The 26,285-nt window shown below is 38.2% G+C and overlaps 1 protein-coding gene across 2 annotated transcripts in view; it reads left to right on the top strand.

Moving 5' to 3' along the window:
- SH3RF1 (SH3 domain containing ring finger 1) overlaps nucleotides 1-26,285 on the top strand; it is a 91,213-nt gene that overhangs the window by 40,060 nt on the left and 24,868 nt on the right. For both annotated transcript variants that reach the window (XM_055712485.1, XM_055712493.1), the window contains exons 3-6: nucleotides 13,849-14,124; nucleotides 15,489-15,584; nucleotides 22,744-23,046; nucleotides 23,895-24,005. In XM_055712485.1, coding sequence (XP_055568460.1) covers nucleotides 13,849-14,124; nucleotides 15,489-15,584; nucleotides 22,744-23,046; nucleotides 23,895-24,005 — 786 coding nt within the window. The remainder of the gene's footprint in view (nucleotides 1-13,848; nucleotides 14,125-15,488; nucleotides 15,585-22,743; nucleotides 23,047-23,894; nucleotides 24,006-26,285) is intronic.

Genomic DNA, 26,285 nt, shown 5'->3' on the forward strand with positions numbered 1-26,285 from the left:
TAAGGAGCAGAGTAACGTCAGGCCCCAGGAGAGCCAATTCATCTTGAGGGGCAGAGACAGTCGGAGGTGCAGGGAGGTGGAGTGGGCTTGTGGGGCGGCCAGGCTGGCTGGGTGGGGAGCTCCTCAATGATCTCCCTGGAAGTGCAGGGAAGGTGGAATGGTGGGAATGGATGGCTCTGTGGAGGAATTTAGAAACAGTGAACATGTAGATACGGGATTAAGAAAGGCAAAGCTCAGGCAGAACAGAGGCCAGAGAGGTTACGGAGGCTGGTGGGAAGGGCCTGTAAAGGTACAGTGACAGCAGAGAGGAGCATGGTGATGCAAGGTACAACTAGGAAATGTCTACATACCAATTCAGATCTGATAAATTCAAGACATATTGATTGGTTTTGTTTTCTACAGTAATACTTTTATGCTAAAATGTATTAATTTGGGCAATATGAGATGTGAAGCATAGTGCTCTCTGTAGGCATTATGGCTTCGAACCTGTTCTAGCAGTACTAAGCAGAATCTCATTTGCACCAGGCTATTTGTCTACTTTTACAGTCTGGCTGAAATAGCTGGGAGGTACAAACTCTGGCTTGTCAGTGCACAAGAGATAGATGTTAACATAGCATTCTTCTGGCTCACTCAACTATTCTGTTGTAGTAAAGAGCATACAGGAACATTTATCTTGCAAAAAAATGTGTAATTTCAGCTAGGATTAGTTGCCTTTTCAAAAGACTGACCGGCTGCTTTGAGTACCATAAAAATGTTTGGGGGGAAAAAATATTCCAGGAAGCTTTAAGGCATGAAAAATTTAAAGGATAAGTTAAATGGCAAATGGAATTTGTCATTTACTCTGTGCATTCAGTGGATGTGTATTTGTGTATACTACAGTGACAGCTAAAATTAGCCCCTTTTCTTTCCTGCAGTAGGCAAGGAACTGTTTGAAGTCAGGATATGAAAGGAATTAAATTGATTCCAAAAGAATTTCAAGGGTGTGAGGGGATTTCAGGAGGAGGAGGATACAGTACCAATCCTAAATGAAGCGTAGCAAACGTTCCTCCAAATCCTGGCAACAAGAGTTCGCAGGGAATACCTTAGAAGGGTGTGTGACAGCGATGTCATGTTCATCCAGAAGGCTGAACAAACACCTGAACATTTACAAAATAGTGAAAGTGATGGAAAATAAACCTAAAAACACTTTCTCAGCAGGTAGTGGAATGTCAGGAGCCATCTCAGATTTTTAAAATCAAATACAGGTATGAGAGGTGTATGTGTGTGGTTACTCTGGTTTTTAAATATAATTGACAGGGTCATTTTAATTCTAGACCTTGCACTGTTTTGATTGGGGGGGGGGGGGGGGGGGGGGAGTACATTAACACTTGATAATAATGGAAAGCAAAGCATGCTCAAGATAAAAAGTCATGCCTATCAACCCTGATAGGTTTTCATCAAAAAATGCAGCAACCTCTTCATTTGTAACTCTGTTTTCCCATTGCCCAATTCTTGGCAGCAAATTATTTGAGAGATTAAAGGAACATTTCTTCATGCTGATCTCACAGAGAGTAATCTTACCAAGTCACTCCCTTTTCAGAGTAATTTGCTGGCTTTGCTCCTTCTGTATCATGTTCAAACTCCTCACCTTCAAAGCACAGTAAGAGTTTGCTCTTGGCAATCTCATTTCTCATTTATTCTTTTCAAATTCTTTTCCATCTGTCTTCTCACCTGGAATTCCCTCTCCTTTTCTTGGTGCAACAAGTAAACATACTGATTTTCACATCACAGTGAGGGAAGCTTGTTTACGTTCATTTTCAAAGTGTAAAAACCTTAAGAACAATACAGACCATTATTTTTAAATTTTTACATTGTTGATAAACCCTCTGGAGCTTTTGATACTTGTGTTAAGATACCAGCTCCCTGAGGTAGGGATGGGGCCTCCTGGGTTCCAGTGCTTTGTTGATAAACCAAATGTTCCAATCTTCTGCACTGGGTGGATTAACTTTTTTAAGTGAGCAAACAGAATGTATTTGTAAAGTGATTTGTAAAGTGGTGTTACAAAGTGCAGATGTGTGAGAGAATTTTAAATGTGGTCAGTAAAATATTTTCCAATTTTGTCTTTAATGCAAAAATGAAAGTCTCATTAGCCTGGTATTGATGACATAGACTGGTAGATGACATTGATACTTCTGTTTGTTTCTTACCACTGCTCCAGCATAGCACAACCTAGTGGTACCGAACTAATAATGGGATCTTTTCTAGGTGTTAGCCATACCCTATGGGGTTATGTAGACTCCCTTTTATTTCTTTATAATTTATTTTCAATGTAGTGAGGTTTTGTGTTAATGTATTAAAAAAAAAAAAAAAAGGGAGACTTTATTAAACAAAAGAGACATGTTCTTACCATTGGCAAGGTGGTTCCTTTCTCCGAGATTGCTGATGAAAAGTGTGTCTATATCTTTAACTGCTACATATGCTGCAGAAATTCTCACCAGCTGTCATATACAGTATGTCTGCCATACTGACTGTATAGATTACAGCAAGATTATTTTGGTGAATGTTTTCATAGATTCATTCAGCTTGGATAAGACCTTTGAGATCATCACACCACTAAACCATGTTTTATTTACTTTTTTTTTCTTCTTTCTGGTGACTGATAAAAGTTGTTACAGTGTTAGGTGGTGATTCGGTTAGCAGGGCAGTTTTCAAATTGTAACAGTTGCAGTTATTGATGCTGTATTTGTTTGTGGAAGGGTATACGAAGGTCTGTGACATCTCTAGCTGTGTCCCATTAAGAACAGGGGAAAGAAGAGTATTCTGAATTTACATGAAGATTTCTGTTTAGTCTGGACTCGGAGCTCAGAATGTCACACGTCTTACTTGGAAATTAATTATTTGGCTATTTAAGTAATTGCATATGACTTTTGACAAGGATGGTAAATTCCAGATAACTGTATTAGAAGGATTAGTATGAATTTAAGCAGCAGCAAAAGGATGCCAAAGATACGTAATTTCCAGTTTATATGGAAAATTAAAATGAAGAGTGTAAAGTGAAGAAAGCTATGCAATAGCCAAGTAAGAATGAATTTAGGGGAAGAATTTAACACTCAGATGTGTTCTGTATTTTGGTAGTTTTCAGAGTTGTGGGTGTTTTGCCTCTTCTGTAGTTACTGTTTTGTGATTTTATGTTCATATAAAAAACAATCAAAAAAAGCAAGTGATATTTAAGAATCTGTATCGGCAGAGGGAAGTTTTTCAGATTTTGGGGGGGGTGCAGTTAGTAATGAAAGGCATTTAGTAGATGACTAGGCAAAAATGAGGCTTCTTGCTAAACACAGAAGTACTATCTAGCAATTAGGTATTTTGAACAGTCAAAGAGTTCTGTGTTCTGAGCTTCAGTGGTATATATCTGAGAAAAATACTTGAGGTATTATTTCTGACAGGCTCTTAACCTTCATATACTTTATCCTGTGTGATACCTCTTTATTTCTTTGGTACTTTTCTCACCAAAATCTTCTGAATTCACTTTTCTTCTTCTCCCCCAGCATCCCGTCCCCGTCCCCCTGCCCCCCCCCCCCAAAAAAAAAAAAAAAGCAAAAAGCTTTGCCTTATGATTATAAAGATAAGTCACTTATCTCAAGCTGGCTAGAAAATTAAAAGTACAGCTATGGTTCAGTCATCTACTGCATCTATTTTGCATTTTCCAAAGTGTTCTTTATAAAGATAATACCTGTAAGGTTTCTTGCACTTTTGTAGGTGTATGTAAGAGAAAGTGGAAACAGCAAAACTTTCCAAAGCACTTAGTGTTGACCTATCTTTTTAACTTTGGATGTTCATAGGAGTTTTAATATTGACAAATTGGACATAACTAGGGAGCTCTAGATAAATTTTAACATCCCACCCCACACTGAGACTTCCTTAGGGGTGTACGGTAGTCAGAGGCAGTTTGGAGTAGGACTAGTAAGTCCCAGTACCCAGTGTCACAATTGTAGTGCTCCTCTAGGTTTATGCTTGCCAAGAGGGGGGTGTATGTCTTTCCTTCTTGGACTATGCAGTATTCTGGTTTTAGAAGCCATAGGTGATATTACATGAAAACAATGCATGCACAAATACACTGGTATAAGAGTTTAAAGTGGAATGGAATGAATTTATGCTGCTTATCAACTTGATGTGCTTAAAGAGATTAAGAGATCCACACTGTTGTACAGTGGCACGGGGACAAGAAAAATTAAAAATTTAATTAAAAATATAAAAAAAAAATTATGGACACATCAAGCACCTGTGACTTGTAACATGCCAAGAGAAAACCAATGGGGATAATAGTATTTTCAGACTTTTGAATGACCAGTGAGGTTGGTGTAACAGCTTATAAGAACACATCTTTCAAGCAAATAGTTGCTTTTGGAAAGGACTATTTTTTGTAAACATCTTAGCTCTAAATAGTGCACACTTTAAAGTTTTGTTTGGATTCTTAGAAGGATCTATTTTTTTAAAAGCAAAATGGTTTTGCAGTAAACAGTTAATCGAAAAGTTTTTAAACACTTGAAATTGATATGCATTGGTTTTCCTTTTCAAAATCAGTGGGAATACAGACACAAATTCTCTTCTACATCTTGAAAGTCACCATCTCAGATTTTCCTGTGCAGACCCGTTTCCTCATGCGCTTTTTTTTTTTGTCCATGGAAAGAAGCAATCTTTAACCTGTCAGGTGTGCATACAGTTAAAATATTTGGAGACATGCAGTATGCAGGATATAATTCTTTTTTCCTTTCCACTTTTTTCTGCTTTCTACTTACTTACTTGGTTATTTTGAGTGCTTAGTTTAGTGGAAAGTGTTCAAAATTTTCTTTAGTTAACAAACCTCAGAAAAGGAAGTAGCTTGAGAACTTTGCATTTCACATAGCAAAGGAAATAAGGTGACATTCTTAAGACACTCATTTTTTCATTTGAAAAGTTTTCAAAAACACAGGTATTGCACATAAAGAGACTGGGCTAAGTGCCTTTGGAAAGCTTTGTACATGTCCCTTTCTAACCTTTCATATTACCAGTCTGATTGCTTAGGCCTTAAGGCAACATTTTAAAATTCCTTTCATTCTCCTGTATTCCAGCTTTTAATTTCAAAACAACTTTGTGGGAGAGAGTTGCTTGTACTTACATTAAACAACCTAGTATTTCTTTACATCAGACAAGAAAAAAATGCCAAAATGTTTTCTTCTAAAAGCTGTTAAGACAGAGGAAGCAAAAAAGACTTTCATAAACTGGCTACATTAAGTAGTCATTGATAGTTCACCTCAAAAGAACACAGAATTGTTTACGTGAGAAGTTACCCTGCTATTACAAAATACAGGGTTTCTCTGAGCCTGTGCTCTGAAGTTCCTCTGCAAGTTACCAAAAGCAACCTTAACTGATAAAAGCGCTCAAAGGAGTCAGGCTCTAGGAGTCCTTGGCATATGAGCTTTTGTTAGGAGGCTGAAACTTGGAAGCTGATAAAGAGTGTTCTGGTATGTCATGCACTGTGAAATCTAGAGCTAGTACCTAGCTAACTAATTAACACCAGGTGTTAGTTAATCTTAGAGAAAATTTACTATATCCCATAATAGCTAGTAGCAGAGAAGCTTTGCAGGTCTACTAAATAAATTTTAACTTGATGGTCAAATTAAATAACTGTAAAAACATCATCCTGTTTCTCATTGATAAAAAAACTACAAATTTTACTGATTGCAGTTGTTCAGCTTTTCCAAAAATTTAACAAGTAAGTTGGCTTGATTATATTTTTTTATTCTGCATCCTATTTTTTTCCTAAAGTAATCTTTCCTCAAAATTATTATTGTTGTGTTGGTCACAGTTAAATTACACACAGATGGGTTTCAAACCTAGTATCTTTAATCAGGGTAACCTGGGTAGCTGGTTTCCTCTTAATGCACAACTTCTCCCACTTTTATTAAAATCAAAAACTGTACCAAGCTGTGACTAACCATATTTGAATATGGCATTTCAAAACAACTACAAATTTTTTACTGGTTTAAGTCAAATTTTTGGTTATTTATTTTATATGTGCTGAGAAAAATGTGATGTAGTACAACTGTATCATTAGAAACTAGTCGAAATGAATATACTTACCAATGTTAACATTCCTTTATCTAGTGAACTGTCATATAAAAAAAAACCTGTTTTGCTGTATTCAGTAGAGCAATAGTAATTCATCTCAGATGATAGCAAAGGTTTGTTTTTATGGTTATTACAGTATACTGGAAACTTGATACAGCCTCCTGACATAAAAATACACATTTTTATTATTCAGATAGCAGGAATCTCAGATGCTTTAACTGGAAATAATTTAATTTGCGCTGAGGACCTCTGTAGGTCTTCCAAGATAGTTCTGATGGTAGAAGTATGTAAAATTGATTCCACTAGCAATTTATTTTAAGATTAATAACACTTGAGTTAGCCTTTCTTTGAACAAAACTGACCTTGTTTGTATTGTTCCTTACATGAGAAAAATAAATGCAGGGACCCATCTTTTAACATTCTTCTTGGATTATGGAGACACTTCATATTCTGGATCTCAAAAAGAAACAGGGAGACTTAGTTTCAAATGTTATTGCCTTTAGGTTGATACATTATGCAAAACTTTAATTTGTTCAGGTGAAAGCAGCGTACATATAGCTTAATATAGGGAACATGTATCCTTCATTTAGAAGGAAATCCTACTGAAGAAAGCACATCTTTCAATGTAAGCAGTTTAAGAAGGTCTTCAAGCTCTGTGTCTAAAAATATGTGAAAATTTAAGTGCAGGTACAGAAAGAACAAAGGAAGCTGAAACAAAGAACATTGAACTAGGTATATAAGATGGCTTTAAATTAGGACTTGAAAACAGGTATTGGAGGTTCTTCACTGAGAGAGCGGTCAGTCACTGAAACAGGTTCCCCAGGGAAGTGGTCATGGCACCAAGCCTATCAGAGTTCAACAAGCATCTGGATGATGCTCTTAGTCATATGGTTTAGTTGTAGGTAGTCCTGTGAGGACCAGGGTTGGACTTGATCCTTATGGTCCCCTTCCAACTCAAGATATTCCATAATTCTATGAAAGAGACATGGAAAAACTGTGGGTGCAAAATGGGATGCTCTTGCGTGTAGGACTGGACAGCTTGGTAAAGGCTGATGAAGAAAAATATTTTTTCTGTCTTGTAAGAAAATTGCAAATGCCTGATGATTTTTAAAGATCCTCTTACAACACAGAGCAAAATAATAGTAATTTCCATGGTTTAGATTATCTGTAAAGAAAGGCCAAAGTTATTCAGCAAAGCTAGGCAGAAAAACTGTTGCTGAGGTGTCTGAGCACGCCAGCTTTTTTGGAGCCTGATAGTGCTTTGGTTGTGAACGTAGAGTCTCAGGAATCCTTTCTGTCTGTTCTACTACTAACGTAAACAGTACTTCTGTAAAAAGACGACTTCCTGGGCTCTTCATGATGCTCAGTGTCTGAGAACTTCAAACAGGTTAAAACAGCATAGATATTCTGGATAAATTAAACTGGTTTTCAGGGATGCCCAGGGCCACCTCCCAGTCTTGCAGGTAGAGAACAGGGAATTCCTCACTTGCTTGGAAAAGTGACAACCCGCAGCACCACAGCTTGGAAGGAAACAGATGCAGATGACCCAGTATCTTCCATCCATTTCATTGGGAGGGGATTTACTATTTCTGCTACTTTAGCTTATGCTGGTTCTCCAAGTGCAGTGAGTTATACAATGAACACTGTTTTATGCCAGTGTAAGCATATTTACATTTGGGCTTCTGCCACAGAAACTCCTTTTTAAAAGGAAATCAGATCTTGTGTTTCTGTGCAGGCGTAAGTTTCTCTTGGCTTAGGCTTATGAAAAATACATACAGTTGCATATTGTCCATTAAAAAAAAAAGACTAAAGTTTGAAATAAGGTTACTAAAGACAAAGTATAAATCCAAAGTGGAAAGCTGTAAGTGAATTCCATAGGTTTCTAAGACAAAATATCTGGGTTGGGAGAAGAATCTGAGGGACCCAAGCCTCATGTATATAAATGCATATGCATTTTTTCATATTCTTGTTAAGCTATTTGTTTTGATGTCATATTTATTTTATTTTAATTAAAGGAATCTGGCATACGAAATGTATGTATATCTGTGCCATAGCTAAACACGAATTTAAACAGCTTGTGTATCAGCAGTAACATTAGAAATTCAAATATTATTGCATAAGGATTTTGCATAAGACTGAAGAAATAGTTCTTAAAAAACTGTTCTATGTGGAGTCTTTCTGAATTTTATATTTTAATTTCCTAAAATTATTTTTGTCTGGGTTTGGTTGGTTTGGGGTTGTTTGGGGGGTTTTTTTGTTTTGTTTTGTTGCTTTCTCAAAGAGCTGGCAGGGTAAATGGCAGCCGTAAACCTAAGGGTAGGCTGCAAAGTTTTTCTTCCAAAGCCTTCCTTTCATGTTTAGCCAAGTGAGAGACATGGAGTGAAATGTAAACTCCGTCTCGACGTATCCTCATGGCCTTCTCTCCTGGTGAACAGCCAGAAGGGCAGAAGGGGGGCCAAAGCCGCCCAAGGCTGCTAGCCGCTGCAGCTCCCAGGTTGCTCAGAGGAGGAGGAATGTGGAAACAGTGCTCAAGGGCCCTTGATACCATACCCTGAGAACAGTGCTCCCCATCGCACCTGCACCTGCTCCTTCTCACTTCATCCTCCCCCAGGACAGAAGGAAAAGGCATTCACTTCTCTTCTGGGTCGTTTAACTGTTTCTCTTTAATCCCTGGCAGTCTGACTGAGAGCTAAGTGTGTGTTTTGTTGGACTTTGTTCTGTTTGAAATTACAGACTGGAACCATTTTTATGTAACATGGGAAACAAGATTTGCAAAAACTCAAATGTATACACTGGGGAAGAAACTTCCTCTAAAATACAAACAGATGTTTGTACATTTGAGTGAAGGTTTGTATGAGAGGCTTTGTCATAAACTGCGTAGATGCAATATCGAGTTCTAACAATTAAATGATGACTAATTGATGAGTTTGATCACTTTGACATGATCTGCTGCACTGGCACTCCTGGTTTTGTTTTTGTTTGTTTAAAAAAAAAATAATTCTCAACTGTATTTTACACACACAGCTAAACTTAAAAGTTCTTCTTCAGTATGGGGACATGGAAAGTTTTGTCCCAGGAAAACAGGGTGATTCCTAGAACTCAAGCTATTCCTTCCAGTGCAGGAGAGATGCATATGTCTGATAATAGCCATAATTGCTTGGGGCCCTTTTTCTACCAAGTAATTCTTTGGCTCATAACGACTGAAGGGCTGTAATTTTTTGGTTGGTTGCTTTGTTTGTTATTGGGATGGAAATGAATAAGGAAGCAGTGTTTCCTGTCTTGTGTAAAGGTGTGTTTCTTTTTGCTTCCAACCTGCCCCCTCCCACCTGGTTCTCTCTCTGCACTTGTCCTTACTATACCTTCTGTAACTTTACTCTGCACAGAGCACAAAGGAATATATACAATATTTTTTAAATATTCTGTTTTGGCCATGAACTTCCCCCTCAGTCAGTTGGCACCTACAAATTCTCTAGTTAATGTCTCTGTCTTTTTCCCTATTAAAGTTTATATGGAGTATGCTAGTGGTGTTTACATTCTGCACTGATGCAATTAAGTGTGATTGTGAAGAAAATTGTTTGCTTCAGTCTGAGGATCACCAGTTTTGGGGAATCATTGCATGGATCCTGCTAATAACATAGTTTTAGTACCCATCCCAGATACAACAGAATGAACTATGATTTTCCTGTGTTCATATGTAAATCAAACTCATGTCTACCTGTGTATATACATATGGTGTTCCTTTGGCTGTTTAGTAATTACCAAATAAGCTAATCTTGTAAGGTATTATCTATCTGTTCATTAAATTATTGATCTGTTACGATTTAAGTGTTAAAGTTGAAATAAATTATCAAGCACAGAATCACAGAATAGTCAGGGTTGCAAGGGAGCCTCTGGATATCATCTAGTCCAACCCCCTGCTAAAGCAGGTTCACCAGAGCAGGTTGCACAGAGCCACATCCAGGTGGGTTTTGAACACCTCCAGAGAAGGAGAACTGGACACAGCACTCCAGATGCAGCCACACCAGGGCAAAGTAGAGGCAGAGGTTGTCCCCCTCTCCTGGCCCCACTCCTCCTAATGCACTCCAGGATCTGCTTGGCTTTCTTGGCCACCAGGGCACACTGCTGGCTCATGGGCAGCTAGACCAGGTCCTTCTCTGCAGAGCTGCCTTCCATCAGGTCAGCCCCAGCCTGTACTGGTGCATGAGGTTGTCCCTCCTTCGGTGCAGGACCCTACACTTGCCTTTGTTGAACTTCATGAGGTTCCTCTCTGCCCAACTCTCCAGCCTGTCCAGATCTCTCTGAATGGCAGCACAGCCTGTTGGTGTATCAGCCACTTCTCCCAGTTTTGTATGATCCATAAACTTGCTAAGGGTCCTTCATCCCTTCATTGTCCCTTCATCCAGGTCATTGATGAGTAAGCTGAACAAGACTGGACCCAGTACTGACCCCTGGGGAACACCACTGGTTACAGGCCTCCAGCTGAGCTCTGTGCTGCTGTTCACAACCCCCTGAGCTCTGCCACCCAGCCAGTTCTCAATCCACCCCACTGTCCCCTCACCTGACCCACACTTCCTCAGCTTACCTATGAGGATATTGTGGGAGACAGTGTCTGAAGCCTTGCTGAGGTCAAGGTGGACAATGTCTGCCACTCTCCCCTTGTCTATACAGCCAGTCATTCAATCACAAAAGGCTATTAGGTTGGTCAAGCATGATTTCCCCTTGGTCAATCCATGTTGACTGTTCCTGATGACCCCCTTTTCCTCCACATGCTTGGAGATGATCTCCAGTATGAGCTGTTCCATCACCTTTCCAGGGGTGGAGGTGAGGCTCACAGACCTGTAGTTTCCCAGGTCCTCCTTCTTGCCCTTTTTGAAGACTGGAGTGACATTGGCTTTTCTCCAGTCCTCAGGCACCTCTCCTGTTCTCCACGACCTTTCAAAGATAATTGAGAGTGGCTTGGCAATAGCATCTGCCAGCTCGCTCAGCACTCAGGGGTGCATCTCATCAGGGCCCATGGATTTGTGGGTGTCAGGTTTGCCTAAACAATCTCTAGCCTGATCCTCCTCAACCAAGGGAAAGTCTTCCTTTCTCCAGACTTCTTCTCTGCTCTCCAGGGTCTGGGGTTCCTCAAGGTCGTCCTTGGCAGTGAAGGCTGAAGCAATGAAGGCATTCAGTAACTCGATCTTCTCCATGTCCTTTGTCACAGGGGCACCCGCCTCGTTCAGCACCAGGCCCACATTTTCCCTAGTCATCGTTCTCCGGCTGATGTACTTGAAGAAGCCCTTCTTGTTGTCCTTGACCTCCCTCGCCAGATGTAATTCCAAATGGACCTTAGTCTTCCTCGTCGCCTCCCTGAATGTTCTGACAACGTTCCTCTATTCCTCCCAAGTGGCCTCTCCCCTTTTTCCGTATTCCACAAGTAAACTTGCTGCTTCTGTTTGAGGTTTGCTAGAAGCTCCTTGCTGACCCGTGCAGGCCTCCTGCGCCTTTTGCTTGATTTCCCGCTCGTGGGGACGGACCTGTCTTGAGCCTGGAGGAAGTGGTGCTTAAATATTAACCAGCTCTCTTGGACCCCTCTTACCTTGTGGAGCCCTAGCCCATGGGATTTCTCCAAGTGGGTCCTTGAAGAGGCCAAAGTTAGCTCTCCTCTAGTCCAGGGCTGCGATGCTACCTGTTGCCCTGCTTTCTCCACACAGGGTCCTGAACGCCACCATCTCGTGGTCCCTGCAGCCAAGGCGGCCCCCAGCCTTCACGTCCCCAGCCAGCCCTTCTTTGCTTGCCAGCACAGGGTCCAGCAGCCCACCTCGCCTCGTTGGCTCCTCCACCAGCTGCCTCAGAATGTTATCATCATCAGTGCTCTGCAGGAACCTCCAGGACTGCGTGAGCCTGGCTGTGTTGTCTTTGCAGCAGCTATCAGGGAGGTTGAAGTTTCCCCCTGAGAACCGGGGCCTGTGATGGTGGTGCTGCCTCCAATGGTCTGTAGAAAGCCTCGGCGGCTTCCCCTTCCTGATCGCGTGGCCTGGAGCAAACACCCACGGGACTGTGCCCCGTGTCGGCCCGTCCCTTCACCTTTATGCGTAGGCTCTCACTTGTTCTGCATCCAACCCCAGGGAGAGCTGGATACGTCCCAGTTGCTCCCTCACATGAAGAGCAGCTCCAGCGCCTCTCCTCGCTGGCCTGCCTTTCCTGAAAAGTACGTAGCCATCCACGTAGCATTCCAGTCACGCGAGCTGTCCCACCATGTCTCTGTAATTGCAATGAGATCGGGGCCCTGCGACGGCCACGCAGATCTCTGATTCTTCCTGTCTGTTCCCCACGCTGCGTGCCTTGGCGCGCAGGCGTTGCAGAGAGGTAACTGAGCACGCGGGTTTCCCCGGAGGAGTGGGAGAGGGTCTGCCATAGCCACACACACCCCTGAGGCGGCTGGCCTGCTGGGTCTCATCTTGGGAGGCCGCAAAGGAACATTTGTCACTGCTCTGGTTGGCCTGACTTTTCCCCGGTTGGATGTTATGGCATGGTGGCACTCTCTCTTCTGACCAATGAGACAGATTTGAAGTGGTAATTCCTTCTGAGAATATCCTTGCACTGTGTGTGTACCTCTTGAGATGCTGCAAGTGCAACTTCAATTTACAGTCTGAGCTGACAGAAGACTTGAGAGGAGAGACATGCCATGGGGTAGACATGGCAACTATTATCGCCAACATTGAATTCCATTAAAATTTTCCTTTTCCTTTCAGAATAGCATTAAAGATGTGAAATACTGTGCTCTAGTTGACCATAAATGCTGGTTTTGTTATGGAAAGGCTTAGTCTTTTAGTCTTAGTAGTTCATGTTACTGCTGTTTGAATCATTAAGGAGGGGAGCTCCCCTCTGTGTATGTAAAGTTGGAGGGAAAAGAGAGTTTTGAAGGCAGAATTCCTAATTCTAGAGTTGTAGAGTTTTATGCATCACTTGCAAAATGTGGAGGCACAGACTGAGCAATTAAAAAATACCTGGAATGGATACAAGGGAGGGTTACAGTATTTTGTTGTAATCTTTCTGACTTGTATTCAAAAGCAGCGCCAATGATCTACAGTTTTCAGATATTATGGAGCGATCAAGTGAAGAAACCTCAAGGATACACACCTTCAACAGATTTTTTTCCAATAATTCTTTTTAGCCATGTTTTAAAATAAATAATTAAAAGAGTTGTTCCAGGATGCAGTGTATTACCTTTAATAAGTGAAATTTGATTTTCAAGCTGGAAAACACATCCCTTATGTCCTCATCCTTAGCATTCTGCACCCATGAAATAAATAAGGTGAGGAAAGTCAGGCAGAAAACATGCCTTAAAGGTCTTATAGCAAATTTGTTATTCTAGTGCTGTATTTTCTTGCAGCATTTTTCTTTCACATCTCTCAAGTGGTCAGGATACTTTCCGGTTTGGGTTTATGTTTATTTTTTTAATGTTTAAGCTTAGTCAATTAGTACAGGAGGGTTAAAGTATTGGTTTTTGTCTCTCATGTCTGGAAACATTCTAGCATTATTGAAAATCATCATGAAATTTAGGGGGATGTTAAGACTGCGTAGAACTGAAGCTCTTCCTACGCATTTGGGTAAAATCAGTAGAATCATAGCAATAACATAATTTCATTGTGTATAATTTTAATTTACAATTTTATACGGTTTCATTCATAGTCTCAGAAAGAATGTAACATAAATTCTGTTTAGTAGTACTGATCTAATTCTAGTGATTTTTGGTTTTTTCTTCTTCTTTAGGGTGTACCTCAGTTACCATGTGCCAAAGCATTGTATAACTACGATGGAAAAGAACCTGGAGATCTTAAATTCAGTAAAGGAGACATCATCATTTTACGTCGACAGGTGGATGAAAATTGGTATCATGGAGAAGTCAATGGCATCCATGGCTTTTTTCCTACCAATTTTGTTCAGATTATTAAACCTTTACCTCAGCCTCCGCCTCAGTGCAAAGCACTTTATGACTTTGAAGTAAAAGACAAGGAAGCAGATAAAGACTGTTTACCATTTGCAAAGGTAAAAGTGGACTAAAATTATTTTTTTTAATAATTTCATTCACAGAGATAAGAATGATAAGGCTGTTCTGTAATCTTGTATGCATTTTTTTAATGGAGCTGCACAAATATGAAAAGACCAAGTGATTCTGCAAGTATTTCTCCTATGTTGATTAGTTTTGCCTTCCTTCTCTTCCTAAATTACATACTCTTTCCCTGAGGTTTTATTTTTGAGACTGCATTCTTTCATAATTGCATCCTATTCATAATTGTAATCCTATTAATTTATGAAAAATAACCTATGTTATTAATTAAGTGTTCCATCTTGTAAAGAAACATTCATTTTAAATGGTTGAAGTTGGTACTATTTTCAGCTTTGCATTTAGTAAGCAACAGTTTTAGGATCTACTAAAATTTATAATTCTGTAATATTATTAATTGCTTTTTGGAACATATAACACCTCTTCTTACATTGTTTCTATTGTAATTAGTTTTCTGTTTTGCAAGGCACATAGTGATACAGAATTTTAACAGGACTTAGAGCTATTCCCTTCTTTCAGTTTCTGATTCTTTAGTTTATCAGATTTCGCAAAAATGTTGCAAGATCACATGTAAGCTAATCACTTTTCTACCCTTGCCTATTAAAAATGAAAAGGCTGGCTAAATTTTAAAAAGGAAAGATATTATTAATATGTCGACAGACAGTGGTTATTACAACACAGAACAGCAATACTGTTGAGGATGATTGGCATTAGTTTGCATATTTTGATTAACTTGTTGGCGAACTTGGGGGGTTTTGTTTTTTTTAAATCTGCAGTCTCACTTGAGTAAGCATATATGTTTCAAAATATTTTAACTTGCATATGAAACAATTACATATCTCAGTATAAGTAAGAGCAATGCAAGTAAATCCTTTTTTCAGTAACATTCTCAAAACAGTATCTAATCCAAATGCTCCATGCAGATGTGAAAGAAATTATATCACTTGCCGGTGTTCTTAAGTACTTAAGTAGAAAAGCAATATCTAGGGAAGATTAGGTAGTGAGTCAGTTGAGAAGGAAAAAGATTGCCATTCGGTTGATTACTGCTAAAGACTTAGAGGGGAGCTGATGAGTATCATGGACTGAACACAGCAGCAAGTCTGGTACTAAGGACAAAGTCAGGTGGCCAAGATTAGCTGCGGACAGTTGGCCAAACTGACAAAATAGGAAAAGGAACAGCTGGAATGAACTTCAACCCCAATAGTGGCACGTTCCTGTTATAGAGTGCTTTCTCTGTGATTCTTGTCTGTGTACCGCCTTCTCTAATTACCTATGTGTTATGGAGGGAAATTAAATTAGAAGTTTAATTAGAGCTGTGAGACATAATCACTGCATGTTCACGCAGGATGATGTTCTGACTGTAATTCGGCGCGTCGATGAAAACTGGGCAGAAGGAATGCTGGCTGACAAAATAGGAATATTTCCAATCTCATATGTTGAGGTGAGTAAAGTTGGGCCTTCAGTAAGGTTGTGCCCACTGTGTATTGCATTTTCTAAAGGGAAAAATAACCAGTACTGGTAGTGATTCTAAAATAATGTGAGATATAAATAATCTTAGACCTAGAATAATCAAAGATCTGTGTGCTTAGTTTGGGAAAAGTTAATGACCTCAGCAGTTAAACCAGTGGTTTTTACTTAGCTATTTGATACCTGTTTTCATTGAATGAAATTGGAATGAGAGTATTTGGAGGCAATCACTGTGTTTTCCTGATAATACTGGAGTCATGCAGTCAATCACAAATCACACTTAACCATGAAGTGAAAGCAATCAGTGAGTCAGAGTAATAATAGTAAGCTTTGCACTGTCCCTAATACCTGCCTCTCAATCAAAACCTGATTAGCACAACTAGGAAGTTAAAGAATATAGGCTGTTGTTAAGCAGGTGAAACACTGACTTGTACATGCAACATACTCTAATATAAAATCCTATGTGTTTTCCTGCATGTCTCATATGTAATGCAACAATTTACAGTGAGAGGTAACATTTGAGAAAGTTTCCCCAACCTTTTAAGGTCTAAAATCCAAAGGTTTATCTTCTATATAGAAAGGCATAGGTGATTAAGAACAGTGTGTACAGTTGCATACAGAGGTTTGGAATAGTATTTATCTTCTTCTGATAGGTATGCTATAGAGACTTGGTAAGATACACTTGCACTGGCAAGATTATGTTTAAATATAGGCGACAGAATGGTGAAATCAAAATGTAATTTTGTAGTACCAGTGGGATGAGAAGTATGTACCTCAGGTCACAGAAGAAATGTGTAACCATGCTAAGAATCAAGTCAGGTTTTATTAATTCAATTTCTGAATGCCCTGATGAGATGGGACCCTTTTAAAAAATTGACTGTGTTCAACCAACATATTATTTTTAAAAGGGAAATATGTATATTAATTTTTATAGGTTGATGTAAGGGTCAATATATCTGGGGATAGAAAATTTCACATGACTGAAATAACAACGGCAAAACCAAAAGGGTTTCACCCTGCTTAGTGCAATTCTAGCTTCAGTTTAAGAAGTTTTTAAAAGCCGGTTTCAGAAGTTCTTGCCCCTGGCTATTCATTCCTAGCTCTTTGCAATTAACTGCCCCTTCAGTTTAGCCAGTAGAGCTTTTTGTGGTGCTTTTTAAAAGTAATTAATTTAACTTAGGCAAGTTAGGAAAAGCTCTTTCTAGGGCTGCCGCTTGGGCTTACTATTTGGCTAACAACTCTTCCATTTCTACAGAAGTTTGCAAAATGTAGATACTGTTGAAAAAATTTATATAAAAATGATACTCAGTCACAAAATGTATTTCACTGTTGATGTTTTCAGACAAATTCCATCAACTATGAAAATGTTTCTTCAATTAACCCTTTTTAGAACAGGCACAAGCACTTGTGTACACACTCGCAAATCCCAACTATAATGATATGGGAAATCTAGAACAATAAGTAATGCCCAAAGAGATAGTTCAGATCAGATAGGTGGATTTTTTCAGTATGTACTAAACCAAAACACATGCTGTGATGAAGAGCAGTGCAATAACATGGAAGACTATCAATTTGCATTTTGAAATGTCTGTTTTCCAAGATTATATAGCTATTGTTTTGGAGAATATACAGACAGTTGATACAATTATATCAAACCATTCTTACTTATGTTATTATTAAAGACACCAAACATGAGATGTAATTTTTGAGGGTTTTTCAATACGGTATTTTTAGTTATATTTCCCAATCCTGTAATCATTGCCTATTTCTGTCATAATGACAGACATACCTTTACCGTGTGTGTGTTAGCCCACATCCTTTTTTCTTTTGTTTTAAAATGTGAATTAGTAGCTGCATTTACTGGAGATTTTCTGATACCATTAACTTCAAAATGAGTGTAGTCTGTGATGTTCATTCTGAGTATAGGTCTGATACTTGCAATACTTCTTGTATGAGGAGGTCTCAGGATAACCTCAGGACGACATGTTGACATCCATGAATATCTCTGATTATGTTTGAGGACAACTTCCTGGAGGAAGATTATATGATTCAGTGTTTGCTAGTCTGTTCTATTGTTTCACATTGCTTTCACTTATTAAATTGGTGGTAACAATAAAAGCTAAGAATGAAAATATTTTGAGAGAAATTTTAATAGTGATTCCATAAGAAGTATAGTTTAACAGACTCACAAAACATTACATCTTTATCTATAGACACATAGCATTGTGAAATAATTACTTCTATTTGCAAATGGAAAATAATGCAAACATTGTAAAAAATGAAATTCTATTTTCTAGAAAGTGCTAAAACCAAACAAACCCTCTAGTTTTACTAGAGTAAGACCTGATTAACATATCTAAATTAGACTTTTTTGACTGATGGAATTTCAGTGTGCTTGCATTAAAAGCGGGTCAACCAGGTTCTTGCACAGTGATGAAATAAAATGCAGTGAGTCTAGAAACTTTATGATTCATAAGTTCATAACACTTACGTAATCGGAACTAAACAGATACTATTAGAATTTTTCTACAGAGAGTACAGTTCTGTGTACAATATGCATTTGTTGGAAGGACCTCAAATTTGACATTTTGATGTGGTTTAATGCATTACAAATCCAAAAGGTATTTAAATCCTTACAAGCTATTTAGCACTCGTACAGCATGACTAGAAAAATACAAATATCCAGAATAGAAAAAGAAAAACCAGGGAAACAAAATCACTTTTAAATCAAAATCAGTAGAAAATAATGACAGCTTTTGTTTTCCCAAGTTAATATGAACAACTGGGAAACACAGTTGTATTAATCCAGCTCCTCTAGCTTTATTTATAAACAATCTTATAGAAATGTATGGGAATGTATGGGGGAAAAAAGTCAAATTATCTAAAATACTCACTGTAGTATAATTTTAAGTTCATTGTCATTTTAAACATATGCATCTATCAGTTAACATTTTAAGCAACGAGAACATAAGATTTTATGTACATAGTGTGTCAGGTTGTGGTGGGGGTTTATTAGCATCTTCTCCTGTACCAAACAGGAGTGTTTCAAAACATATTTGATTTTTATTGTGTCTATACACTTCAGATTGGATTTTAGGCTGAATTTCTTTTTAATGTTGTACTTATTAGGCTAACTTTGTCTATCACTGTTAGATGATGTGATCTGATTTAATATGTGTAGAAAAAAAAATAATCAGACTTTTGTGACAATACTAACACAGAAGAATAAGATAAAACCTTTTATGGCAACTTTTCTCTACTTTTTTACTGTTTTACCTGCCCAGAACTTAAACCAGAAAATTTATGCAAAACCTGAATGTTGTATATTATACCACATCGAGTGCAATTCTTAATAGTCTAATCCCCACTATATTTGAAAGTGATAATCTCAATGTTATCATTCCAATGACAATTTCTAGGCATCATAGTTTTGATTAATTTCCCTAACAAAAACTGCAATAAAGAACTATTCCATTTGTTTAAAAAATTAATATAAAAGCAGCTTTGCTTATGACTGTGATCTGTTCAAGATTTGCAAAATTGTTTTTCCACTGGTTTGGACAAAATACATTTGTTTTGAAACTTTAATTGCAAATCTGAATTTAGGCTTCTAAGCTATTACCTATCCTCCAGGATGACACAAAAAAAAAAAAAAAAAGCCAGATAAGGACAATGTTTGCCTTAGTTCCACTTAAGCTTTGGTCCTTTGTTTCCAAATATATGTGAAAGTGAAATGTTGTCTAGAAATCTGAATTTGACTAATAATAGTGTTGGTAATGTGGAAAAATAACTCCTTGACATATGGTGATGTAGTGAAATTGCATAAATAAAAACTTCGGATGAATGTGAGTAAAAAGATTGTTTGAGGCAGAAGATGGTGTTTTCACTTAATTTCAGAAAGTGGTGATACTTGAATTCTCACTGTGTGAGTGAAGAACACCTCAATTAATTTGTAAAGTAAGTACAGTAAAGCACAACTATAAGATACCTTGAAATAACTCTTGGATGGTAGTCTACTTGATAATTTCTCCAGATGGCTGCACGCAGGCAGAAACCTCTCTGCTAGCCCCAAGCCCTACCGCAGCACTGAGGCAGCTCAGCCGGCCGCTGCTGTATTGGCCCCCACTTAGAAAGTTGTTCCATTTCCTGGGTTTGGGGCAGGAAGGGGAATTGGATTCCAGGCCACCTGTTACAGCAAAGATTTTGTTGAATGAAAAAACCAATAAATGTGAATGTAAAGGTTAAAGTAAAGAAGCTTCAGTTCAAATACATCTGTTCAGGAAAACAACTGACGTAGAAAATGAGGGAATAGATACCGAGGTATTTGTGGCAGAAAGGAATGTTGTATTGAAACACTTTATAGCATGAGTGGGATGCATCCCCATGGTGACCTTGAATGGTTGCTAGCCATTTCATTGGAGAATGCATGCAAGTTCTTAATTTCTCTTCTTAAGGAAGAAATAAACTGTACTACGCTAAATATTTTGCAACTGTTGCTGTCCTCAGGTTACTTCTAAGAAAAGGCCAGTAACCAGTTCACTTCCATGTTTAGGTTCATGCTACTGTCCCGTGCTTGCTTCTGTACACAAGAAAGCGCAGTATGTTGCTTATATTTGAACCAGTCTTGAATCAATCCCATGGACAAGCCTTTATTTAATAGGTTGATCGCTGTATAGAATAATAAGACTCTGCAATCATGAATACTTTCAGGAGGTAAACAAACATAACTAGGTGTAACAGTTACCTCAGGGTGCTTTTAGCAGAGTGGCTTTGGGTTTTGGTTTTTATTCCTGGGTGATCTCTTAACTTTTCTGATTAGGTAGTTCTTGTTTTAGAAATGAGTACTGCCTTTCTTTCTCTGACCTGTGTAATTTGTGAACAGGCTCTTTGATAAATAAAGGGGTACATTAGATAAGAATAGAAGCGGTTGCAGCCATTGTGTAAGATATGGAAGACACAAATTCTCAGGAAGGACATGGAAGAATTTCAGTCTCAGCTGGAAAACAATGAAATGTGCAAATACATAAAATTATTAGTCTTTGAAAAGTTCGCATGTTCTTGCGTGATGGATAGGACCCTGATAGGATAAGTAGCAGAACAGGCATTTTGGTCTAATTATCTACTTGTTTCATATCCTTCAGCCTGATATCAGTGTTCTGTGATAAAATAACATTTTCACTGGTCTGTTAAAAGTATATATTTTATTAAATCTAGAATTTAATACATTAAAAAATAATTATACAGATAATTATCTAAATAATGGCTTTGCAGTTTAATTGGAGAAAGCTGTATGGTTATGTCTTCTGTACTATACAAGTGGTACAAAATTATTTTGTCCCTGTGATCCATGTCCAGCATTAGGAGGAAGGAAAATCTAACATCCACCTTTTTCTTAGGGTTGGTTTACTACTGTGACATTGTCTTCTCCTATCTTTCCTGTTCTCTTCAGCTGCATTCTAAAGGACCAACAATAAAAACATTTCAGAAAAAAATCTACATTCTCATCTTCCTATCCTTTTTCCCATTATGCCCCTCTTCCACTGCAGTATGTTCTAGGTAGTTCTTCCTCTTCAAGCATTTCATAATTTTAATTTTCCTGCAGTTGCATCCTGGTAGGTTTTTGTGTCAACCCCTCATTGTTCCAGTAGTTCTAGTTTTGAACTTTGTTTCTCTGTTTCTTCTGTATATGCATGGAATTTCCTTCCAGATCTCATTTTTCAAATACCACTTGAAAACCTTTTCTATAAAATAAATAAATAAATAAATAAATAAATCTTCATTCTTTCTCACCACTTTCTATAACCTACTTGTCCTCAGAGATAGACAAGTGTTCAGAGTGTAAGCTGTTGTCATTTCTGGGAGCTGCATTTGAATCAGTGTTGATGCTGTCATGATTGATGATATTTTTCTAGTAAAGATTTGATGGGGTAGAATACTGCTTTAAAACTCTTCATGAGCCTAGTAGGTATCTTAAGACTTGTAGAAAAACAGGTAAAATAAATAGAAGAAATAATATGCTGTAGAATAGAAATAGTACTTCCACAGTAGCTAATCTCATTCTTTCATCCTGATGTTCTTCATAAAAGATTTTTCCCTTCTTCCTAACTGGCTGCATTTATCCAAGTAACAGTATTCATATTTAGTGGTACATATTAACATTACTTAACTTGTTCAGAAAAGTGGTGCTGGTGTTACTTCAGCTCGTGAATAAAAGAGGACTCTGACATTGTTATTTCCACTAGCTCTAAAATATAAATAAGACTTTCTGGAAGTAAAGGGCTTGTGAAAAATGTAGGGGGGTTTGTTTGTTGTTGCCCGCCCTCCCCTCACATAGCTTACATTTTATTGCAAGAAGAAAATGTGTGGGATTCCATATTTCTTCATTAGGAAGGAAGGATTTGTTTGCATTTAATATAATATTGTAACAAATTAACAAATAGAAAATTTCATTGTGAACAAAAATTCATTAAATAAACTTTAAAAATGCATTTGAGGGTTCTTGGGCACAAAGATGCTGCTTCTGCATTAGAAAATTCAGAAGGTGAGAAGGTAGTTCCACAGAATTGCCAGTATGTATTTCTTTTCTCCTTATACTGTCTTATGCTCATATAGCTACTTGTTGTCAGGCTGATACAGCTGGATATTTAGTCTGTCCTACTACGTTCTTAAATTTGCGTTTAGGAAGCCTGTTATTTTACTACAGGTAGTGTTAAAGATATGTGTGTAAGTACCAAGGGATTCTAGGAGAAATGTCTTCAAAAGCCTACATGCAGAGGTGTGGGCTTATGTCATACAAACAAAACAAAAAAGGTTTAAAGTGAAATGAACGTTCAAGAAGTTTTGTGATGCAGATTTTTATATTACAAGGTTGGAGGGGACCACTGTGTTCTAGTCTGACTTCTAGATGAAACAGGCAGTGGATGTTGCTGAATTAAGCTACGTCTAACTAGAGCATAGTGGCCTTTCTTGATTGAATTTTTACCTCTGGTGGGTAGTCCACAGCAGCCCGAGAGTAAGTGTGTTAAGTTTGTAGTGACAGACCTGTTGCTCCGTAATGACTAATATCTTTTTTTTGTTATATTCAGGTGATTTTTATGAATAAAAAAGTACTAACATGTGACTATCTTTTGTAGTTTAACACAGCAGCCAAACAGTTGATAGAATTGGATAAGCCCTCAGGTTCTGCTGTCGACTCTGGAGAAGGTACCTCTGGGGCAGCCCACAACAATTCAACCCAAAAGCACACTGATACTAAGAAAAACACCAAAAAACGGCACTCTTTTACCTCCCTCACTATGTCCAACAAGTCTTCACAGTCTTCTCAGAATCGCCACTCAATGGAAATTAGTCCTCCTGTCCTCATCAGCTCCAGCAACCCAACCGCAGCAGCCCGCATAAGTGAGCTGACAGGACTTTCCTGTAGTGCCCCTTCTCAGGTAATTTACATGAAATCAAATATAAATCATGTGTGCATTTTTTTTAAATAACTGTAAAAGTTTCTGATCTTATTAGATTACTTACAGTTATTAATGATGTGTAAATATTAGCATATGCTTTCATGAAGTTAATCTTCAAACATGACATCATTAAAAGAAAACATTTTATAACACTTCTTATACAATGATAGCAAATATTTTTGCTTTTGTAATTAATTTTTTTCACCGTTTTTAGTTTATTAAGTGTCACAAGGATTTTTATTAAACTGTAGAAACTAGAAACTGGAGTGATTTAATTTCTTGGGTTTTTTCTAAATTGTATATAATATTGGATATTAATACACGTGAGTAAAAGGTAAATTCAACTGGAAAAGTACATGAATTCCAGAAATATACTGTATTAATGTGACTGTGATAAGTGGAAATATTTATTTGTTACTTTCCTGCTCCTTCAAAGCTCTTAGTTACAAGCTACAGTAGTTGGTGAACAGTTGTCTCTTTCACATAAAGATTATGTTTTGGGAGAAGAGGCAGTAATAGAGAGTAAGAAGTATTGATGTCACTTTACATGAGCTAGTAAATATATTTTATTAGCACATCTTTGGGATCTGACAGCCTTTTATGGAAGCTAGTTCAGTATATCTTCAGAGATTCTGAAACTTCAGGAAAAGTGAGCAGTGTAATCCAATACTGTTTGTATGAATATCTAACAAAAAATTAGTTCCAGTCTAAAGCTGCTGATAGCAGAGTACTGGAGATTTTGGCCATGAAGCTTACAGCTGCGTCAGAACCAGCTCTTATTAAACTACTTAGAACTGACCCTGCTGGTTGTTTTCTTTTTTTGACAGGTTCATATTGGTACTACGGGGCTAATTGTGACTCCACCCCCTAGCAGCCCAGTCACAACAGGGCCTTCATTTACCTTCCCATCAGAAGTTACCTACCAAGCTGCTCTTGGTGTAAGTACTGTTTAAGAAAACTCAGCCTTCATATTTATCTTTTGTCTGTTCAGTCTTTTTTGTTTCTCAGGTTCTGATATACTGATTTGAAATTATGATTATCTAGGGGATAGACAATGGTATAAATTGGACTACAGAAAAAGCATTCTTGAAACAAAAATGTTTGCATCCTGTCATGCATATCCATGTCTCCAACTTCGCTGTCATGTCTCTGTAGTAAACACACTTCTTTCCAGAACAGTGTTTCTTTTCAACATGAGTAGGAAAGATTATGCTGGGGAGGTGGGTAGGTTAGGGGAAACAAGCAAGACCTTACAAAAAAACATCAACTTGAGACCACAGCTGCCAGATATTTCTGTCTTACTTAATGTCAGTATTATCAGGATTTTTTTAAATAAGTTTCGAAACCCTGCTTTCTCCTAATTAAATAAGATTATTTTAGTTGTGTGTATCTAGCATGTCTAAAGTTCTTGGAGATCAATATGAAAAACTATTGCAAATGGCCATCTTTCATAGGAAGGAATATATTGCAGTGTTGTTCGCTTCGGACAAAGTCAATGACATTGCATTCAAAAAGTGCAAGATTTCATTCCAAAACCAACTGAAGTTCTTTATTTTGCTATGCTTCTGGTAGAGAATCTCTGGAATATCCTCTATCATACTGCACTTATCAGAGCCTGACCTTAACTGAAGTAAAGATTGTGGATAATATCAGAGATCTTCAAGGGAACTTAGTGAGCCTTTATTTTGATCATGGGAATTGCCAAATCTTATTCTTGGTTTGAGTCCAAAATTGTGCTTAACCCTGACCTTTAGGGGAGGGGCACAGCTGAATAATAAATCTTCACTTAGTTTAAAAAAACAACAAAACAACCCCCCCCCCAAAACCCAAGGCTGTTGATCTTGTTTAGGTGTCTAATTATTCTTGCAGTCTTTAAAGCAAGTAAAACATGATGAATAGCCTTGCTGCTAAATGCACCTGGGTTTGTTTTCAACATTTGGCACTTGGATGATTTTACACATTTGTCTGCAAAATCCAAGGCAGAATTGTCTGTCGTCTTTTATCAATGTTTTGTTAAGTAAATGCTTAGGTGTGGCTCAGTTGCAGCAGAGAGGTTGCATTTTGACAGCTTTCTTTGGGACTTTTAAGTTATGTTTTTCAGTCCTTAAAATTACGATGCTGTTATTTTCTGAATTATCTCAATACTTCTTTCTGAAATGGTAAGCACATGGTAAGTGCATGCCAGAACCAGGTATAGTACTGCACAGTCTTTTTCAGTCACAACTATATTGATAGTATGACCCTTTTATCCTGTTAGTCTGATGTTTAGATCTTGCGAATTTGCATCCATTCATTTGGTCTGACTGTAGCACAAAGTTTATGTTCAGCTACATATCCACCATGATCCCACAAATATTCGTCATTAGTGATGTAGTAATTACTGTCCTGCAAGTAAATGTATGTCACATTCTTTGTTCTTCAGACAGATGACCTTAATATTGACAATTTTACATACAGTGTGCTTTTGCCCTGTCTTACTGAGTAACACAGGTTGTGCTATAACAATGCTGTGTCCTTTTATTGTTAACAACTCCTTCAATCTGTGGATCACCTGTGCAGTCCTACTGTTAAATGTATGCTAATCTGGAACCAATTAATAATCTCCTTGTATTTAGAGTCATATTTTACTGTCACAGGGTGGTTGAAGTTGGAAGGGATCTCTGGAGGTCATCTAGTCTAACCTCCCTGTACAAGCAAGGCTGCCTAGAACCAGTTGCCCAGGATGGTGTCGAGATAGCTTTTGAATATCTCCAAGGATGGAGACTCCACAAAATCTCTGGGCAACCTGTGCCAGTGCTCAGTCACCTTCACAGTGAAAAACTGTTTCCTGATATTCAGATGGAACCTCCTGTGTTTCAATTTGTGTTTCACTGGGCACCACTGTAAAAAGCATGGCTCCATCTTTGTATCTTCTCTTTGGGTACTTACATACATTGCTGTGATCCCCCTGAGCTTTCTCTAGGCCAAACAGTCCCACCTCTCTCAGCCTTTCCTCACAGGAGAGATGCTTCAGTCCCTTAATTATCTTAGTAGGCCTTTGTTGGACTCTCCAGTATGTCCATGTCTCTCTTGTACTGGGGAGCCCAGAACTGGACACAGTACTCCAGGTTTGGCCTCATCAGTGCTGAGGAGAGGGAAAGGATCACTTCCCTTGACCTGCTAGCAAGACTACGCCTAATGAAGCCCAGGATACCGTTACCCTTCTTTGCCACAAGGCT

Source organism: Falco cherrug, chromosome 1, assembly GCF_023634085.1.
Source record: "Falco cherrug isolate bFalChe1 chromosome 1, bFalChe1.pri, whole genome shotgun sequence".
Lineage (NCBI taxonomy): Eukaryota > Metazoa > Chordata > Aves > Falconiformes > Falconidae > Falco > Falco cherrug.